The sequence below is a fragment of the Chanodichthys erythropterus genome, chromosome 2 (assembly GCF_024489055.1).
Source record: "Chanodichthys erythropterus isolate Z2021 chromosome 2, ASM2448905v1, whole genome shotgun sequence".
Lineage (NCBI taxonomy): Eukaryota > Metazoa > Chordata > Actinopteri > Cypriniformes > Xenocyprididae > Chanodichthys > Chanodichthys erythropterus.
Genome location: NC_090222.1, coordinates 12276418 through 12294075, shown reverse-complemented (window position 1 = coordinate 12294075; position 17658 = coordinate 12276418). Strand labels below are relative to the sequence as shown.

Genomic DNA, 17658 nt, shown 5'->3' with positions numbered 1-17658 from the left:
GTATTTCAAGGTTTTCAATATTAAATGAATAGGAACAATGAAACAATTTGAAAATTTACATTTAATATTGTATTTAAAGGTGCAGTAAGTGATTTGATATTTGAAATCAACTCAAACAAACACACTGCTCTCTTTATTGCTCCGCCCCAAAGATTCACGAAAACGCAAAGCAAGAGTGGATGTCTCTTTATCATAGATGAAACAAAGCAAAATAATGCTTCATGAAAAATAAAGTGAAGATGACGAACAAATGACAAGGAAAAACAAAAAATGAAGAGTGTGTGTTGGTCGCCAGCAGCACTCAAAACTGTCCTGTTACTCTAGCTAACATTACACCAACAGCATGTCTTGGTTCTGTGAAACACAGCAAAACCAATGTTACTCAGGTATGGAGCAGAAACAACATAACCTCGGCATCCGTTTTCAGGCCTTCCCACTTAGGTCTCTGCAGCGCTAGACAACTTTTGTAATATAATATAACAGGTCCTAAAGCTGTTGCCTGACCATAACCCTTCTTCTTCCAGTGATATTACTCTGACCTTCACTCTTTTGTAATGTCTCTCGGCCATCTCTCTTTCTTCAAATCTCCCTCTCGCTCACTCTCACTCATCCTTCATCATGATTGTATACGTTCCCTACTGCTGATTGGCTACAAGAGTGTCGTGGTGCTCGGTCCCATCCACTTTCAACAGCGTTTCGCTTATTGCACCTTCAATATTGTACTTATGCTATCAAAAATTGCTTTGCTTGTTTGAGTATCCTGATCAGCTTAACATAGCAACAATGGCTCAACCAATAGTTCTAATTTGGGGTGCGACTACCCGTTTGTTTGGCCAATGCCAGATGGGAAGAATTTGAGAAATCGGTGCCCAGGGTTGTACCCCTTTGACTAGATCAGAGAACAGGGGTGTCCAAACTCAGTCCTGGAGGCCCACTGTCATGCAGAGTTTACCTCCAATCCCAATTAAACACACCTGAACCAGCTAAACAATGTCTTACTAGGCATATTTCCAAGAAGGTGTTTTGAGGCAAGTTGGAGCTAAACTCTGCAGGACAGTGGCCCTCCAGGACCGAGTTTGGACACCCCTGTTCTCTGATCTAGTCAAAGGGGTACTTGGCCTGAACAGATTGTGAACCTCTGAGCAAGACTTTAAATGTGTTTATATCTGAAATAAGGTATTATCTATTGCACCACAAGGTAAGTCCCTGTAGTGTTTTTTTTTTTTTTTTTTCCAGGTTGTGCCATATTTGAGGAGATCAAAAACCCAAAATAACTAGCAGAAAGGTAAATATAGAAAGTCCTGACATAGTCACACACCTGTGAGGTGAGCAGATGCAGCACCACAGCCATCATGGGGAGGCTCTGCTTCAGCTGACGGGACTGCGTAGGAGAGGGGTGCTTCCTTCCCACAATGCTGCCTAACACGGACAGGATGTCATCTACAGAGAGCCCACATAAACAGAGGCAGTGAGAAATCAGCCAATCACAAACAAACCATCATGATTATTCTGGGTAGGTGGCAAGGGGCGTGAGCAGGTGTGTCTCAGTGTTGGGACGAAACCCGCAGGAAGAACTGAACCGGTTTGAACCAGTTTGGGGGAGGGGGTGTAGCGGCACTGATTCACAATTGAAAAAGGAGGAACAGGTCGATACCTGAGAGCTTACTCAAGTATTCAATCAGAAAGGTAATTAAAGAGAGGCCAACCAAATTGGATGTTCAATCTTATTGCCCCTTCTTTGTTTTGCCCATTTCACTGAATTCTTTGCGTTCCCTTTTCCCTCTTTTTTTGGGTGTATTGTGATTGATTTACCCAGGATGGCTGGCAGTTCGTGCACGGTGTGACGGATGAAGAGGGTCAGGCATTTTGACAGGTATTCATTGCCGCTTTGTTGCTCCTTTCCTGGCGTGGCCTTTCGGACGTCTCTTTCAATGTACATCACCAGCCTGAGAGAAGGGTTGGCAAAACATTATTATTCATCTGCAGACACCCAGGCCAGAGAGAGAGAGAGAGAGAGAGAGAGAGAGAGAGAGAGTGCTGAAGCACAGTGGGGAGAGGATAGATGCTTTTAATCAATTACTCTCAACAGCTGGAGGGGTGACAGAATGGAGATGAAATGGTGTTGATCCTGAAACAATATCAGAAAGGGAATGAGGTCTGTCTGCCTCGCTGAAAGGACCAGAGGAAAACAAGATGCATCTGGCATGGAATTGAATTTGAAGTGTATAAGGTACACAAATTGGTGGCTGAATTAGAGATGAATGAATGTGACTTGATTCAAACATACAGACCGACATATTAGGATTGATTAATGAGGTTGGTGTTTGAAGAACAATCTTAGTAAAAGAATGGATCACATCTCTTGGGATTCAGGGAATAGCCTTAGATCTAAAATTATGATACCAGCCCCATTTTTCAGGTGGAAAATTAAATGTTATTTTTTATGGGTGTTTGGACTTGACAGCATTCTGTGACATATATATATATATATTTTTTTAATAAAAATGGTTAGTTCCTGTCCTTGATTCTGATTGGTCAATAGCTGTGTTTTATTCATGATAAAACACAGCTATGACCGCTTCACCCAACGGTTCTGTGTATCACTACACAACACCCTTAGCAACCACTCTTAGCAACATAAACTGTTCTCAATTGATATTGTGGTAGCACTTTATTTTACAGTATGTGTACTTTCTTGGTACATGTATAGTAATTATGTTGTACATACAGGTAAAAGAGTGGTAACACAAGGTACTTACCTGACATGTATGTACATGGGAACTAATAAGAAACACTGCTGTACGTTCCAATGGTACATACATGGTAACTACTTTGTACCTACAGACAAGTGTTGGGTAATAACAGGTGCTTACTTATAGTGTCTGTTTATGATAACTAACAGACACATTACTGTACTTACTAATGGTATGTACATGGTACATATTTTGTTCTTATGGACAAGTGTGGGTAATAACAGGCACTTATTTATGGTAACTAGTAAGACACATTACTGTACTTACTAATTGTTTAAAATGCTTAAGCTTATTATTACAAAGGTTAAAGAGCTGGTAATTCCTATGTAATGTTTATGTACAAGGGTGCACTTTATTTTACAGTCCTATTTCCATGTACTTAATCTGAACGTTCTAGTGCATATAGCAGTTAGTTAATGCGTAAGTTAGACCTGGTAAGATCTGGTAATTCCTATGTAATGTTTAAGTACAAGGATGCACTTTATTTTACAGTCCTTTTTCCATGTACTTATTATGAACGTACTAGTGAATATACCAGTTAGTTAATGCGTAATTTACATATTACTTAGGTTGGGGTATAAGCATGGTACAAGATACTTCTTGAGTACTGGATGATATACTTTTGCGGTTCAACTTGCCTAATCTTTACAGGACAATAATTCACTTAATAGGGGTATTTTGATGACATACTGTACATATAGATCAGTAACACTTCTGTACTTGGTATACTCAGTTGTCATGTGTCAAAAGCCTTGCTTAAAAGGACTACTTGATAAGTATTAACACTATGAAGTGCTGTATAGTTAGTGCAGTGTATCATTTTGGTAAGCACATTTGTTTCACAGTAGTTTTTTTGTCTACACAACTACAACATAGTTACCATGTATAAACCACTACAGTAATGTGTCTTACTAGTTACCACACATAAGTGCCTGTTATCACCCACACTTGTCTGTAAGTAGAAAATATTTACCATGTACATACCATTAGTAAGTACAGTAATGTGTCTGTTAGTTATCATATACGGACACTATAAGTAAGTGCCTGTTATTACCCAACACTTGTCTATAGGTACAAAGTAGTTACCATGTATGTACCATTGGAAAGTACAGCAGTGTTTCTTATTAGTTTCCATGTACATACATGTCAGGTAAGTACCTTGTTTTACCACTCTTTTACCTGTATGTACAACATAATTACTATATATGTACCAGGAAAGTACACATACTGTAAAATAAAGTGCTGCCGATATGGTTCATTGAAGCTTACTGTATTCTGTAGAAGATTATTGTGAGAAAGAGATCGAGTGAGTGAGTTTATTACCTCAATTCAGATTTAGCATTTTACTTTAGGTCAGTCCTATGTTCATAATAAAAAAATCTGTTTAAATGTCCAATGTATTATCTTGTCCTTTTAACATTTAAGGGGTTTTCCCGTGACTGACAGTGCTAGTCAAAGCATTTGTCAGTTGCGTCTTGTTCCATGTTCACAACAATTCAGTCTTTTAAATGTAAGTCTTCGCTACTGACTGACACACTCATAAAGACAGTCTTTGCCGCCATCTAATGGCGTAATAATGTAATTTCTGTTACTGTTCACGGTCAGGGACTATTTTTGTCCGCGGAAGGAAGGCTTTTAGTGATTTTACTTCATGAAAGTTGCATTGATGCATGTATTCTTTTCTTTAATATCTGTATTGTGTGGTAACCTTTATATAATAGCAAAAATGTACTCGAGGCTATTGCTGTATCATGAATAAATCACGGCTAAAGGGGTTGCAGGCACTCCACTTCATGTCGTGCCTAACAATGCCCTTTAGTTGTGACTTATTCACGATACAGCACAGCCTCTCGTACCTTATTGCTAAGGTTAATTTAATTTTATATAATTTTACACTAATATATACAATGAAACATACATTTACAATTATTATTTTATTTTTATTTTTTTATTTCTACTTTCATTTATTGTTAATTATTATAACTGTAATTTTTTTTTTTTTTTTTTTTTTTTGCAGTTATAAAATGTACCGCTTTAATGGAAATGAAAATATAAACTGAGCAACTTCTTTTTTGAAAAATGTATAGAAATTTCACACAGTGTCAAAATGATTTATGTTTATTCCATTCTTTGTTTAGATTACCATAGTTTAAAACATTTAATAATGATTAATCATTTTAGAATGTACTTTCATATTTCATGGATTTTCATATACTATATTGCCAAACGTTTTGGGACGCCTGCCTTTACGTGCACATGAACTTTAATGACATCCCATTCTTAATCTGTAAGGTTTAATATAGAGTTGGCCCACCCTTTGCAGCTATAACAGCTTCAACTCTTCTGGGAATGCTTTCCACAAGGTTTAGGAGTGTGTTTATGGGAATTTTTGACCATTCTTCTAGAAGCGCATTTGTGAGATCAGGCACCGATGTTGGACGAGAAGGCCTGGCTCACAGTCTCTGCTCTAATTCATCCCAAAGGTGTTCTATCGGGTTGAGGTCAGGACTCAGTGCAGGCCAGTCAAGTTCCTCCACACCAAACTCACTCATCCATGTCTTTGGTGATGTAAGGCTTGGATGCAGCTGCTCGGCCATGGAAACCCATTCCATGAAGCTCTCTATACACTGTTCTTGAACTAATCTGAAGGCCACACAAAGTTTGGAGGTCTGTAGCTATTGATTCTGCAGAAAGTTGGCGACTTTTGCACACTGTGCGCCTCAGCATGCGCTGACCCCGCTCTGTGATTTTATGTGGTCTACCACTTTGTGGCTGAGTTGCTGTTGTTCCCAATCGCTTCCACTTTGTTATGATACCACTAACAGTTGACCGTGGAATATTTAGTAGTGAGGAAATTTCATGAACTGACTTATTGCACAGGTGGCAAGCTATCATGGAACCACCTTTGAATTCATTGAGCTCCTGAGAGCGACCCATTTTTTCACAAATGTTTGTAGAAGCAGTCTGCATGCCTAGGTGCTTGATTTTATATACCTGTGGCCATGGAAGTGATTGGAACACCTGAATTAAATTATTTGGAGAGATGTCCCAATACTTTTGGCAATATAGTGTATTTTAAGAGTCAGGGTCTGTGACAAGGGTAAAATAATACAATCTGATACAATAATAATTCAATATTTTTTCTTAGACACTAGTGGCACCTAGCAGAATTCCAAAAATACAGCATATTTTGCAAACAGCCATTTCGCATGTCACATCTCACCAAATTCAAACATCACAAATATAGCTCTTACAAGTGCATGTGAAGGCATGTCTCAAGAGGTAAAAGAAGGCTACTGTCAATAAAATGTCCAATATATTAGGAATACATGTAGCTGTGTTGCTATGTGTCATGAGTAAGCAATTGAGCTAACACTTATAATAAACCCATCCAAACTATCTGAATGGGGCACATTTTTTGACATGATGTGCCACAACCTTTTGAGGCTGTATACACTAGACAAAACAAAGTAAACATTATAAACTAGAACATTTGTCTTCCTGAATGGCTGCATGATGATACTATATTAAAACATCCACGGAAGCATGTTACATCCAATGCCCCATTCATGACCTATTTAATCTTTGAAGGTCTAAATTTCAGTGATTTTTTTTCTTTGACTCCTGTACCCGAAGCTGAATTTCTTTTCCCAGAAATTTCATTTACTGCTCACAAAGAAGTCACTTTCGAACCAAGCAGCTTTCCGTTTCTCAATATGTGGCCAATTCGCATGACCAATTGAATCAAGCGAAATCTGCATCAGGAACTTTTTTGTCCTCATGCAAAACTGTAGATCGCGCAGAATCCTACTGATATGAATTTTACAGAGCAACAGTAAATATGACTGCACCTTAAGTCACATGGGCATTCATTCATTCATTCATTCATTTCATATTGAAAATACACAACAAAGTAAGTTCAGTTAAGTCCACATATACACATTCAGTCATCGCTCCCAAAATGAATTCAACAAGTCATCTTGTTAATGTTATAAATTAATTATGTCTCCATTTGTCATTACTGATTAAAGAGTATCTGGTGGTTAAAATAAACACATTTGCCAAGTACATTGGTATTAAAAATGGCTTCCAAAATCTGTTCATGATTCAGTTTAGGGAGCCGTGACAGAAGTTTGATGCTGTCGTGGAACAAGCAACAGCTGGCATTTTTCCTCCTCCCGACTCGAGTGCCTCATCTTCTTTATCTCCTCACGTAAATGATTACATTTCGATGACTTATGTTTCTTCCCCACCACAGAAACCACTACAGGTTCATCAATGCCGTCAAAAATTATAATTTTTTCTGTTTTTGTTGATCACAAAGTACAGAGTAGATAAAGAAAACTAGGATGCCGGGTGTATTCAGAGCGCCGCCATTAGAGTTTACAGTGCATGGAATGGTGCACTGTGATTGGTAGAGCGGTTCTGCAGAGAAAGGAAACTGGCGTTTGTCACGTTTTGCATTTTGCAAAAGATGCTATGTGAAAGTTTGAAACAGAAAATAGTGGTTTTCATCTTGCCGCTTTCTTGGTGAAGAAAACATTTTTACTCAAATTAATCAAAATGGATTTATAGCGTTTTGGAACCAAACTCTTCAAATGCATGAGAGCTAAGATACAAATAAAATAAACAAATCTTTACAGGTTTTTCAGGTATCTAACAGCTTTCAGGTACAGAAATTGAATAAAGTAATCAAATATAAAATAACACTGCGTATAAACTTCTTTGAATAGTTAAGTTAAACATTATTGAAGTTACAAAAGCTGTTCAGTCAAGAGTGATTTCTTTGTGCTTTGTCGTTCAATTAATATTAAAACTCATAGAGCAGGAATATTAGACTGCTTTCCATTCAAATATCCAGTACACTGATAATGATACATATGAGTTGTCTGTCTCGTTTAACCTACTAAGACATAACCTACTATGTTTGTTAGGATACATACTAAGATGGGCGTGTTGACATATTTTTTGTGTGAATTTGTCTGTTTAGGTGCAAGACTTGAAAGAGAATTTGCGCAAGGGCATTTGCGCGCTGTGACGCGGCTCTCCGTGTACGCGCTTCAGATGAGTACACACAAATCTCCTCACAGCGTGCACAACTTCTCTGTTGCATCTTATGGATAAATTGGCAAGGTTTAAATGAGTATAGTTTAAACACAGATATCAACATGAGATGTTCAGGTCTCACCTGCGCTCACGTCGCGCGCGCTATCAACACCTGGGTGATGATGGCGTAAATGACTGGTCGTAGAGCTTTCGGCACGTCATTGAACATTTCTTTATAACAACTGTGACTGTTTTGTCCATGTTCTTTTGATCATTGCTGTTGTACCGTATCAAAACTAGAATGCATATCCATTGACTGAAACATACATTAGCCAAATCCATCTGTCTGTTTTGCACATTGTTTTTAACAAACCATATAATAGATGCGTCTTCAGATTTAGGATGAACTGCAGTGCAAACGCGTGCCGAACCGTGGGTGGAGAACCGAATATTCCATTTTTTAACAGTGAACCATCCCACCCCTAGTTGTAGTTAATGCTAATTTCAACATTTCCTAATACAGAATTAAAATCAAAATCTGTTAATACTGTATAATGGACCTGAGCTAACAAGAACTAACAATGAACAGTTGTATTTTTTTATTAACTAACATTAAGAAAGATTAATAAATAATGTTACAAATTAAAATGTTAAAGGGACCTTATTGTAAAGTGTAACCAAAATGATTATATAGCAGAAGAATAACAGTCATATATTGTAAGTTCAGAATGACATAATAGTAAATAAATTAAAACAGATGTTTGTTTTTATGGTAAACTATTACTCTAAGTAAGGTTTTTTCCCCTTTAAAACTTGGCTTGACATCAAGTCTATCCAGACATACTGTGTAGTACTCATTAAATTAATTGCAGGGCCTAAGATGTTCTAAGATCATTCAATTACTATTCTTACACTAAAAATGTGCAGCTCTGCCAACAGTGCAGATGTCTTTAAAAATAGCTTGTCAAGAGCAAACTCTCCTCTCCTCTGCTCTAAGTGAGAGAAATGAGATTGTGAGAGGGTGAGATCCACGGCACCAGCAGTGACAGCCCGTCTCTGCCCTCAAGCCCATGCTAATTAAGAAACACTGTTAATTAACTTGTTTGCAACCAGCACTGCACACTTCTATACAATCTGTGCCTCAACATTTCCCCGCAAGCGAGTCAGTTCCTCCCAGCCCCTCACAAGCATGCAAACTGGCACACGCAAACAAACGCACGCACTCTCTCTCTCTCTCTCTCTCTCACACACACACACACACACACACACACACACACACACACACACACACACACACACACACACACACACACACACACACACACACACACACACACACACACACACACACACACACACACACACTTCTGCTGAGGCGCGTCTCTCAAATTAGACACGGATGAAAAAGCAAACAGTGAGAAAATTGCACAGAGCCCAGCAGTGTGGGAAGGAAATGCACCCAGCAATTATACCAGAGGCTGAAAGTAAGTTTGAACATAGGACTAGAGGGAGCACACTGGATTAAACTCCAATGAGAGAGCAATCGCCTACTTAACTAGCACACTCGACAAAGAGGAGAACTGGGACCTGGATGCAAACCTGGCAAGTACCTGTTGTAAAAAATCTGCACTGACCAAAAAAATAAATAAAACCACAAGCTAAAATGAGCATTAAACTAATTTAAAACAGCTTGTTTGGAGAGCCAAAACTCAATAATGTAAGATTTAATCTTCCCTTTGAAATAGTTGCTAAGTGACTCAACTCTATTGAACTGTAATTGGCACTGAAATTAACACAGAAGTTCTGTGCTCAGGGATATTCTTGGTAAAACTCTTTCGAGAATAGTCAATATAGAAAGTGCCAACCAAACAAAAAGCTTTAATCCCTTCAACGTCCAGTAAAAAGAAATGTGTGGCTGCCGAGAAAGAAAGGTGTAAAATCTAAAGCAGTACAACAGCTAAATATCCAAAGAGTGAATTCACTATATTAAATCATTTCTATGAAAACAGTAAAAGAGATCATATTAATTTATATTCCATTGTAAGTCAATTTTTTTTTTTCTCCAGCAAAGTAATTTAAGCAACAAACTGTCATTGTTCAGAACTCTAAATAAACACTTCCGAAATGAGTAACATCACTTGTTCATGAATTGCAAGTTTACTGTTGGGTCCAAAAGAATATAACAGTGACCACCCACTATTACAGCAGCCTTGGTTCTGGAAACATTAAAATATACACCCCAAGAATCAATGCAAAAGAGGTAAATGACTGAGCAATATAAAACTACAGACTATAAGTCATTGACTATGAGTGTAAAATACAATTCAAAAGTATACAGATACAAAAGTTGTTTGAGAGTGAAGTGAGAATAAACGATTTTTGCAAGTCTTAATGGGAGTGGTCACTGTTATGTGTCAAGATTCCCTTTACACAATTTGGCAATATAAAATTGCAGAAGCACATATTTTTGCTTAAGCTCTGATCCCCTGGTAATATCTTGCAGCTTTTGCCATTTCTAAAAATGAATTTGTCTAAAGAGAAAGTGAATATGATTTTTACTTCCAAAACGTTACAGTTCCACTGTTGCATCTTATGGATTCCACTTATAATTTGCACTGTCCCACCCTTCCTGTTACAATGCATTGGAAAGTTACCGTACATTGCATCACAACAACAAAACAGTATGTGCTGAAATGTGTCAAACTAAGGTAATACTGAAATGATAAATTTTGTTAAAAATAAAATTAAGTCACTCTTTCCTAACTCTGAAATTCTTTGGAAGGACATGCAAAGCCGTAGGTTTTACACACAGCCATGTACAGCCCAAGGTTTGGTAGACTTTTTCACTTACTACTCCTAGGGCCCCAATATACTTCAAGCAAAACCAAAGAACAAACTTGTGTGATGAAATTTTGAACAAAATCGGGCCAAAACATTCATTTTGGGAGTTCAACAGTTCTTTTTGGGAGTTCGAAATAGCTTGCCAAAGCGAACTTTCCGGAAAAGATCGCTCCGGCTGGAAACGCCTTCGAAATACCATTAGGCTGTGGCGATTATGTAATAGGTAGGTGTGCTCTGAGTGTCCGCCTTCTTTGACATGGATATCTTCTCCAGTTCATCAGTCCATCAAGGTCAAACGTCCATGAGTAAAATCATAAACAATGGAGAGCTGCTTTTTAGTAGAAATTGAAGTGCAATTCTAATTTAAAAGCAACAATAACCCAGTTTTTCATGTTTAATACTGTAAAGCCATTGGGTTTAAAGCAATCTATTATATAAAGTGCTAAGTAAATAAATGGGAAGTGACTTTACTTGACTGGAGAGCTGAAATACAGAAATCGTGCAAACATCTACATCGCTATGATCAATGTTTTCTTAACTGCTGTTTTCTCACTTTTGTTGTGTGTTTATTTTGTTACAAAGAGGAAAGTGTGAACATATTCATTTACATATCCAGCAAAGTGGGTGGCGTCTGCATGTTCACTAACAGTATACCGCAGCAAAGGTATTTCGAACTTTACTGTGAGTATATCGCGGCCTTTATCGTTAAAGCTTCTGGAGTTACTGAAAACACAAGTGGGCATCAGTGGCATGTGCAAGTGAATGATCAACTATCTATTTAAGTATTCATCTAACTTCTGAAAAAGTTCTGAATGTTTTCATGCCATATTGATCTATTATTTCAAAAGATCAAGAGCTATTTGATTCCTTTCATTATGGCCATTTATTTAAGTATTCTTAGCAAGTTAATGATCACTGATGCAAGGATTGCAAACAAAATAGCTCACCATTTCACAATTGTTTTTTTTTTTTTTTTTTTTTTTTTTTCAGATAAAGCAAAAAATTAAATACAAAAGTAGTGTGCGGGCTACATTCACAATCATACCTGGCCCTGAGCTCATCTGCAAAGAATGCTGTTTGTTCTTAGATTAGCCTGATTGAGCTTGACGGCTGTGTAGGTGACCTCCATTGATTTCATGTGATGTGTGTTTCAATGTGTTGGAAAGCTACAACCCAATGAATCATTCCCTTGAGTGAGAAATATAAAGTCATTGGAGCTTATGGCTGAATTGGATTTATTCTAACCTTTGCAGAGAAAGTTTGGGTCAGTGCTTGTATATGAGGATGAATGGATCTTAATTGTTCTCCATCTGAATAACTACTAGGATGAGCATCTGCATTCAAAGTAATATTTTTTCATAATCGTAGTGTATTCCAGGTGGTTGTTATGTGGTTGCTAGGGTGTTTCCAAGGTTCTGACTTACTGGCCCGTTAAAAAGAGGCAACCTACAAGTCTCTGATATTCGGGTACCTCTTGGAATGTAAATTTATGCGATTTTACCATCCATTTCATTGATAGCATAATCACTTAGAACCTTAACAGCAGCTCTCAATAATTAGCAAAAATTTGAAGCATAATTATGTACTCTGTAAGAGCACCAAAAGATTCACCACAAAGTTTAATACGTTAGCTTTTACAGAGTAATAGTGATTATTGCCTTAGCATTTACATGTGTGTCTTCCTCATCTAAATAAACAACTTAGAATGTTGTTTTTGTATTAGAATTTCATGAGTGGCATCAGCAAAAAGAAACAAAGGAACATCAAAACTAAAAACTAAATTGATTGCTTTGAATGTCATCTGTGCTATAATCTACCACAGCCTTCCAGTTCTCATTTTCTCTTCAGCCAAGTATTTCTTCCAGGGTCAAGCAGAACAGAGCTACACTCATAATTGACAGAAGCTTTAAAGCAAAGCTCATCTCTTAGAATCTAGGGAGTAATTTGAAGAGAGCATTTTCAGGTATGCAATTCATTTGATTGGGCTTTGAGTTCAAAGGAATGATTCTTACACTTTCTCAGTGTTAATAAAATTGACGGGATAAAAACCACACAGACTAGGCTGTGCAGAGTTATTAGACACCATTCCCCCAGTCCCCATATTTCAATAATCTAACAAAATATATGTCCAACTTTAATGGAAGCAGAACTTCCACTTGGCATTAGAATTTAAAAAACAACAACAACAACAACAACAACAACAACAACAAAACACTCCAACAGGTTTCCTAAAAACTGTAGAGTGGTGAGCATTCACTTTAAATTTAACCCAGGCTAATTGGAAAAACATATATACATATAAAAACATATATACATATAAACATATATATATATATATATATATATATATATATATATATATAGCTTCTTGAAATGTGTTTGCTATTGTATAATGTAATGCTGCTTTCAAGTTCTCTTAAGAAGTCTTTCTTACTAGCTGGGACAACTTGTTATTAATCACTGTACTTTCAGCTGAAGTGAATAATAATAAAAGAAAAAAGAAAAAAGAAAGCTGGGGACATAGTTGACAAGTTGATTCAAACAAAAATAGAAAACTCTTTAGAAAACTTTTTTCTCAATTTATTCTCAAAAAAGTACTATAGCCCAATATATTATTCCTCATAACCTCGTAGTTTATGAGTTCAAAAGACACAAAATATTTAGATCCCAGCAGACCAGGTCCCAGAAGAACATTTTGTATATTTTGGTTTACAATTTCTTTCTTTTTTGTTAAAGGATGAATAAAAATCATTTTCAGTTGTTTTGTTTGCATTATTATTATTATTATTATTATTATTATTATTATTATTATTATTATCATGGTGGCAGTTTATGATAAGGTTTCATTTGTTAACATTAGTTAACTACATTATGCCGAGTTCACGCTGCACGATTTTAGGCACAATTTTTACTCGCTGACAGATTTCGTGAAATCACTCACAAATGCCTGAAATTGGAGGCAAATCGGTGCTTGTTCACATGAGTGACAATCACGTAGTGTTAAGTACCTGCACTCACTCACATTACTAATACTACTCTTCACATTGGTACATTTTCCACAGCATTTAAGCAGGCTAGAATTATCCCACTGATTAAGAAACCCACTCTAAATCCAGCGCTTTTAGAAAACTACAGACTGATATACATTCTTCCATTCATTGCAAAGACACTTCTCACTCAGAACAACCTCCTAGACAACAACCAGTCAGGCTTCAAGAGTGACCACTCAACTGAGACTGCCCTGCTCTCAGTTACTGAAGCCCTGAGACTGGCATGAGCAGCTTCCAAATCATCAGTAGTCATGCTGCATTTGACACAGTTCACCACCAGATCCTCATGACAAATGGTATTTCGGGAACCGCACTCCAATGGTTCAAGTCTTACTTCTCAGGTAGGTCCTTCAGGGTATCTTGGAGGGGCGAGGTGTCTAAGTCGCATCATCTTGCTACTGGGGTACCTCAGGGCTCAGTGCTTGGACCACTTCTCTTCTCCATCTACATGTTATCACTAGGATCTGTCATTCAGGAACACGTTTTTTTTTTTTCCTATCACTGCTATGTAGATGATACACAACTCTATCTCTCAGATATCAGATGATCCAATGGTTGATGCTCACATCGCAGCTTGCCTAACAGCCATATCTGCCTGGATGAATGACCACCACCTTCAACTCAACCTTGCAAAGATGGAACTGCTTGTGGTCAGTGCCAACCCAACATTTCATCATTAACCTCTTCATTTAACTTGATTTGTCAACTATAACTCCTTCCAGGACAGCCAGGAACCTTGGAGTGGTGATGGATGATTGTTTAAGCTTAACAGATCATATTACTTCAACGGCCCAGTCCTGCAGATCTGCATTGCACAACATTAGAAAGATTAGACCAATTCTACACAAATTCTCATCCAAGCTCTTGTTCTATCCAGACTGGACTACTGTAATGCTCTCTTGGCAGGCCTTCCAGCATGCACTGTCAAGTCTCTGCAATTTATACAGAATGCGGCAGCAAGAGTGGTCTTTAACAAGCCGAAGAGAGCGCACGCCACACCTCTCTTCATGAGTTTACACTGGCTGCCAATAGCTGCTTGCATCAAATTCAAGGCTCTGATGTTTGCCTACAAGACAACCACTGGTTCTGCACGACTATATCTAAACTCACTACTTCAGACCCCCCAGAAGCTTGAATTCTGCAAGTGAATGGCGCCTTGTGGTGCCATCCCAAAGAGGCACAAAATCACTCTCACGGACCTTCTCCTTACCTTACCTGTTCCCTGCTGGTGGAATGACCTGCTTAGCTCAATCTGAGCAGTTGAGTCTTTAGCCATTTTCAAAAATACTGCTAAAGACACATCTTTTTCATCAACACTTGACCCAGTAATATTAGCACTTACTTTTTCTTTTTCTATTCAACAAACAAACAAAAAAAACCTTGATACAAGCACTTTTGCTGGAATAACTGGAACTTGACACGGCACTTGCAGACTGTTGCACTCATGTTGATTTGCTTCTATTTGTAAGTCGCTTTGGAGAAAAATGTCTGCTAAATCAGCGATGACCTACAGCCAATGAGAGAGTAAGATACAGGCCAGCAGAAAGTTCAGGGAGGAGTTACAGACCCGCATCTCCCCAACCATTTCCTCCAGCATAATCTTTTTTTTTTTCTTTGTCTCTTTTTTGCTGCAAATTAGCACACAGAAAATTTTGATAGCAAGCTTCTTGCAAGCTAACATTTTTACTAACAATTCCGGTAACCTTGCGTTATTTCCTTATCACTTCTCGCTTCTGTTTGTTTGTGAAACGTAGTTTGCAGACCAGACAGAGGTGTCAGCGATTCTTTCTATTGTCATGCAATGTGTAACCTCTTGTCGCTGATCCATCTGACTTTGAAATCCTGCAGTGTGAACTCGGGTTTAGTTAACATGAAGTAACAATTAACAATAATTCTACACCACAGCATTTACTAATCTTAGCTAATAATAATATCAACATTTACTGATACACTTAGTTGTATCGGTTTACATTATGTAATGCACTAGCAAGAAAATGACAATTTTTTTAAGTAACATTAGGTTAATGTTAGTTAATAAAAAATAAAAATCTATTGCTTGCGGTTAGCTCAAGTTAGTTAATGCAGTTAACTAATGTTATCATTAATATTATTATAAGTAAAAATTTAGGAGCAGTATTTTTCATTCATTATTATTATTAATTGTAATTATAAGCACTATTTGATGAGGTTTCTCCCTTCAATAAATATTATTTGCCAGTATTCTGAACGAAACCTCTCCATCAAGGTTTTTCTTCAAGGTTTTTCAAGATTAATTAAACATTTTGGACAAAGAACAATCTTTGCCACAAATCTAAAATAAAACAAGCACTCTGAGGGTCCTCACAAAATTCAACACACCTCTGCTTACTGACAGGAGAGAGGCAATAATGACAACCTTGGTATTTTCAAGTGCACCAATAGAGTTCTGTTGCTGCCAGACTGGATTAGCCTAATAAATTTCCTCCTCCCAAAAGGCTATCATTTTCCCTCTCTCAGAATGAATTGTTGTCGGATGTCAGGGATACTCAGTGCTCGTAGGTGAGAAGGTATGAGGGAGAAAATGAAAATCTGGAGACATGAGCATGATTTACAAAACCATTTATTCTGTGATGTTAGGATCAAGCAGCCCTTTATTAGACGGACATGGCGAGCCAGCCGCTACATTACCTGAGGAAGAACAGAAATGAGAAAAGGGAACTGTGACTTTCACAATAAATTACATTTACTGGGTGCCAGGACTGCTGTGCGTTTATGGCTCTACATGCATATGGTTATAATTGGAATCCTACGCGAGATCGTTTCTTGACTGAATGACTGGGAACAACAGGAGTGACAGGGTAACATTTCATTCCCTAGCGGTTCTTTGTTATCCTGACAGTTCGAGCAGTAATGCAGTGATTTGTGAACCGGTTCTTATAGACCCACAGAATGGGGTCATATATTTGGTTTTTGTCTGCTCTGAGGCAACATTTTCAACTTATCAGTCAATTACCAAACCCTTGATTATATGAATTAGGTGTGTCAGGGCACAGAGAGAATTCATTTGAAAACTGATGAGGGTCTGGCAGCAGCTTTAGATCTACTTGCTATGCAGAAAATAGACCAGATTTCCTGATTAATGGATTCTAATCTAAAGACTGGGCAGCACTATGAGACAGAGATGCATGAGAAACAGCACCATCTAAACCAAGGACACTCAAACTTCCTTTACAAGGAGCCAATGAATAAAATAACCTGGTAAAAGTGTATCAATATTTCATTCTGAGCTGTTTTTTGTGCACTAACCAACACCTATAGCAACCAGAGCCTTATATTTATATCAACCCATCCATTAGCACATTTGTATGTGCTTAAAAAAAAAAAAAAAAAAAATCTCTTCAAGAGCAAAGTGCAAAATTGACTCTTTTCACAGACTGTGATGACACGTTTCCACAGTCATTAACAATGTAAATTTAGCAACATTTTTAATATTTTCATTTTTTTAAAAATGTAGTGTATATTTATAACACTATCTCCCGGTTTCACAGACAAGGCTTAAGTCTAGTCCTAGACTAAAATGCATGTTTGAGCTGTTTTAACTGAGAGTAACTTGCACTGACATATCTTAAAATATGTCAGTGCCATTGTTTTGTCTCAAGATGCAGACCAGTAATGTTTTTTTTTTTTTTTTCTTTCTTTTTTTTTTCCTAAGGCATGTTTATAAAAGCTACTTAAATGTCCTATTGCCTAATTTAAGCCTTGTCTGTAAAACCAAGGCCTATATATTTTACCTTTTACCTTGGTATTAAATTGAAGAAAGCTGGTTACAACAGATGGGGGACTGATGACATATTTGTCATGTTTCTCTCTTCTAACTAAAGTAATCAATCTATCTCTACTTTTTTTATTTATTTATTTTTTTTAATTAGGCCAAATTGGAATGCAACATTTATACAGGTATTTGTTGTAGTTTTCATTCACCACTATAT

General features: G+C 37.3%; 1 protein-coding gene across 2 annotated transcripts in view; it reads right to left on the bottom strand.

Moving 5' to 3' along the window:
• The window catches only part of ulk4 (unc-51 like kinase 4), a 276239-nt gene that overhangs the window by 149234 nt on the left and 109347 nt on the right, over positions 1–17658 (bottom strand). For both annotated transcript variants that reach the window (XM_067401179.1, XM_067401171.1), the window contains exons 23-24: positions 1813–1946; positions 1319–1440 (exon numbers count right to left, since the gene is read on the bottom strand). In XM_067401179.1, coding sequence (XP_067257280.1) covers positions 1319–1440; positions 1813–1946 — 256 coding nt within the window. The remainder of the gene's footprint in view (positions 1–1318; positions 1441–1812; positions 1947–17658) is intronic.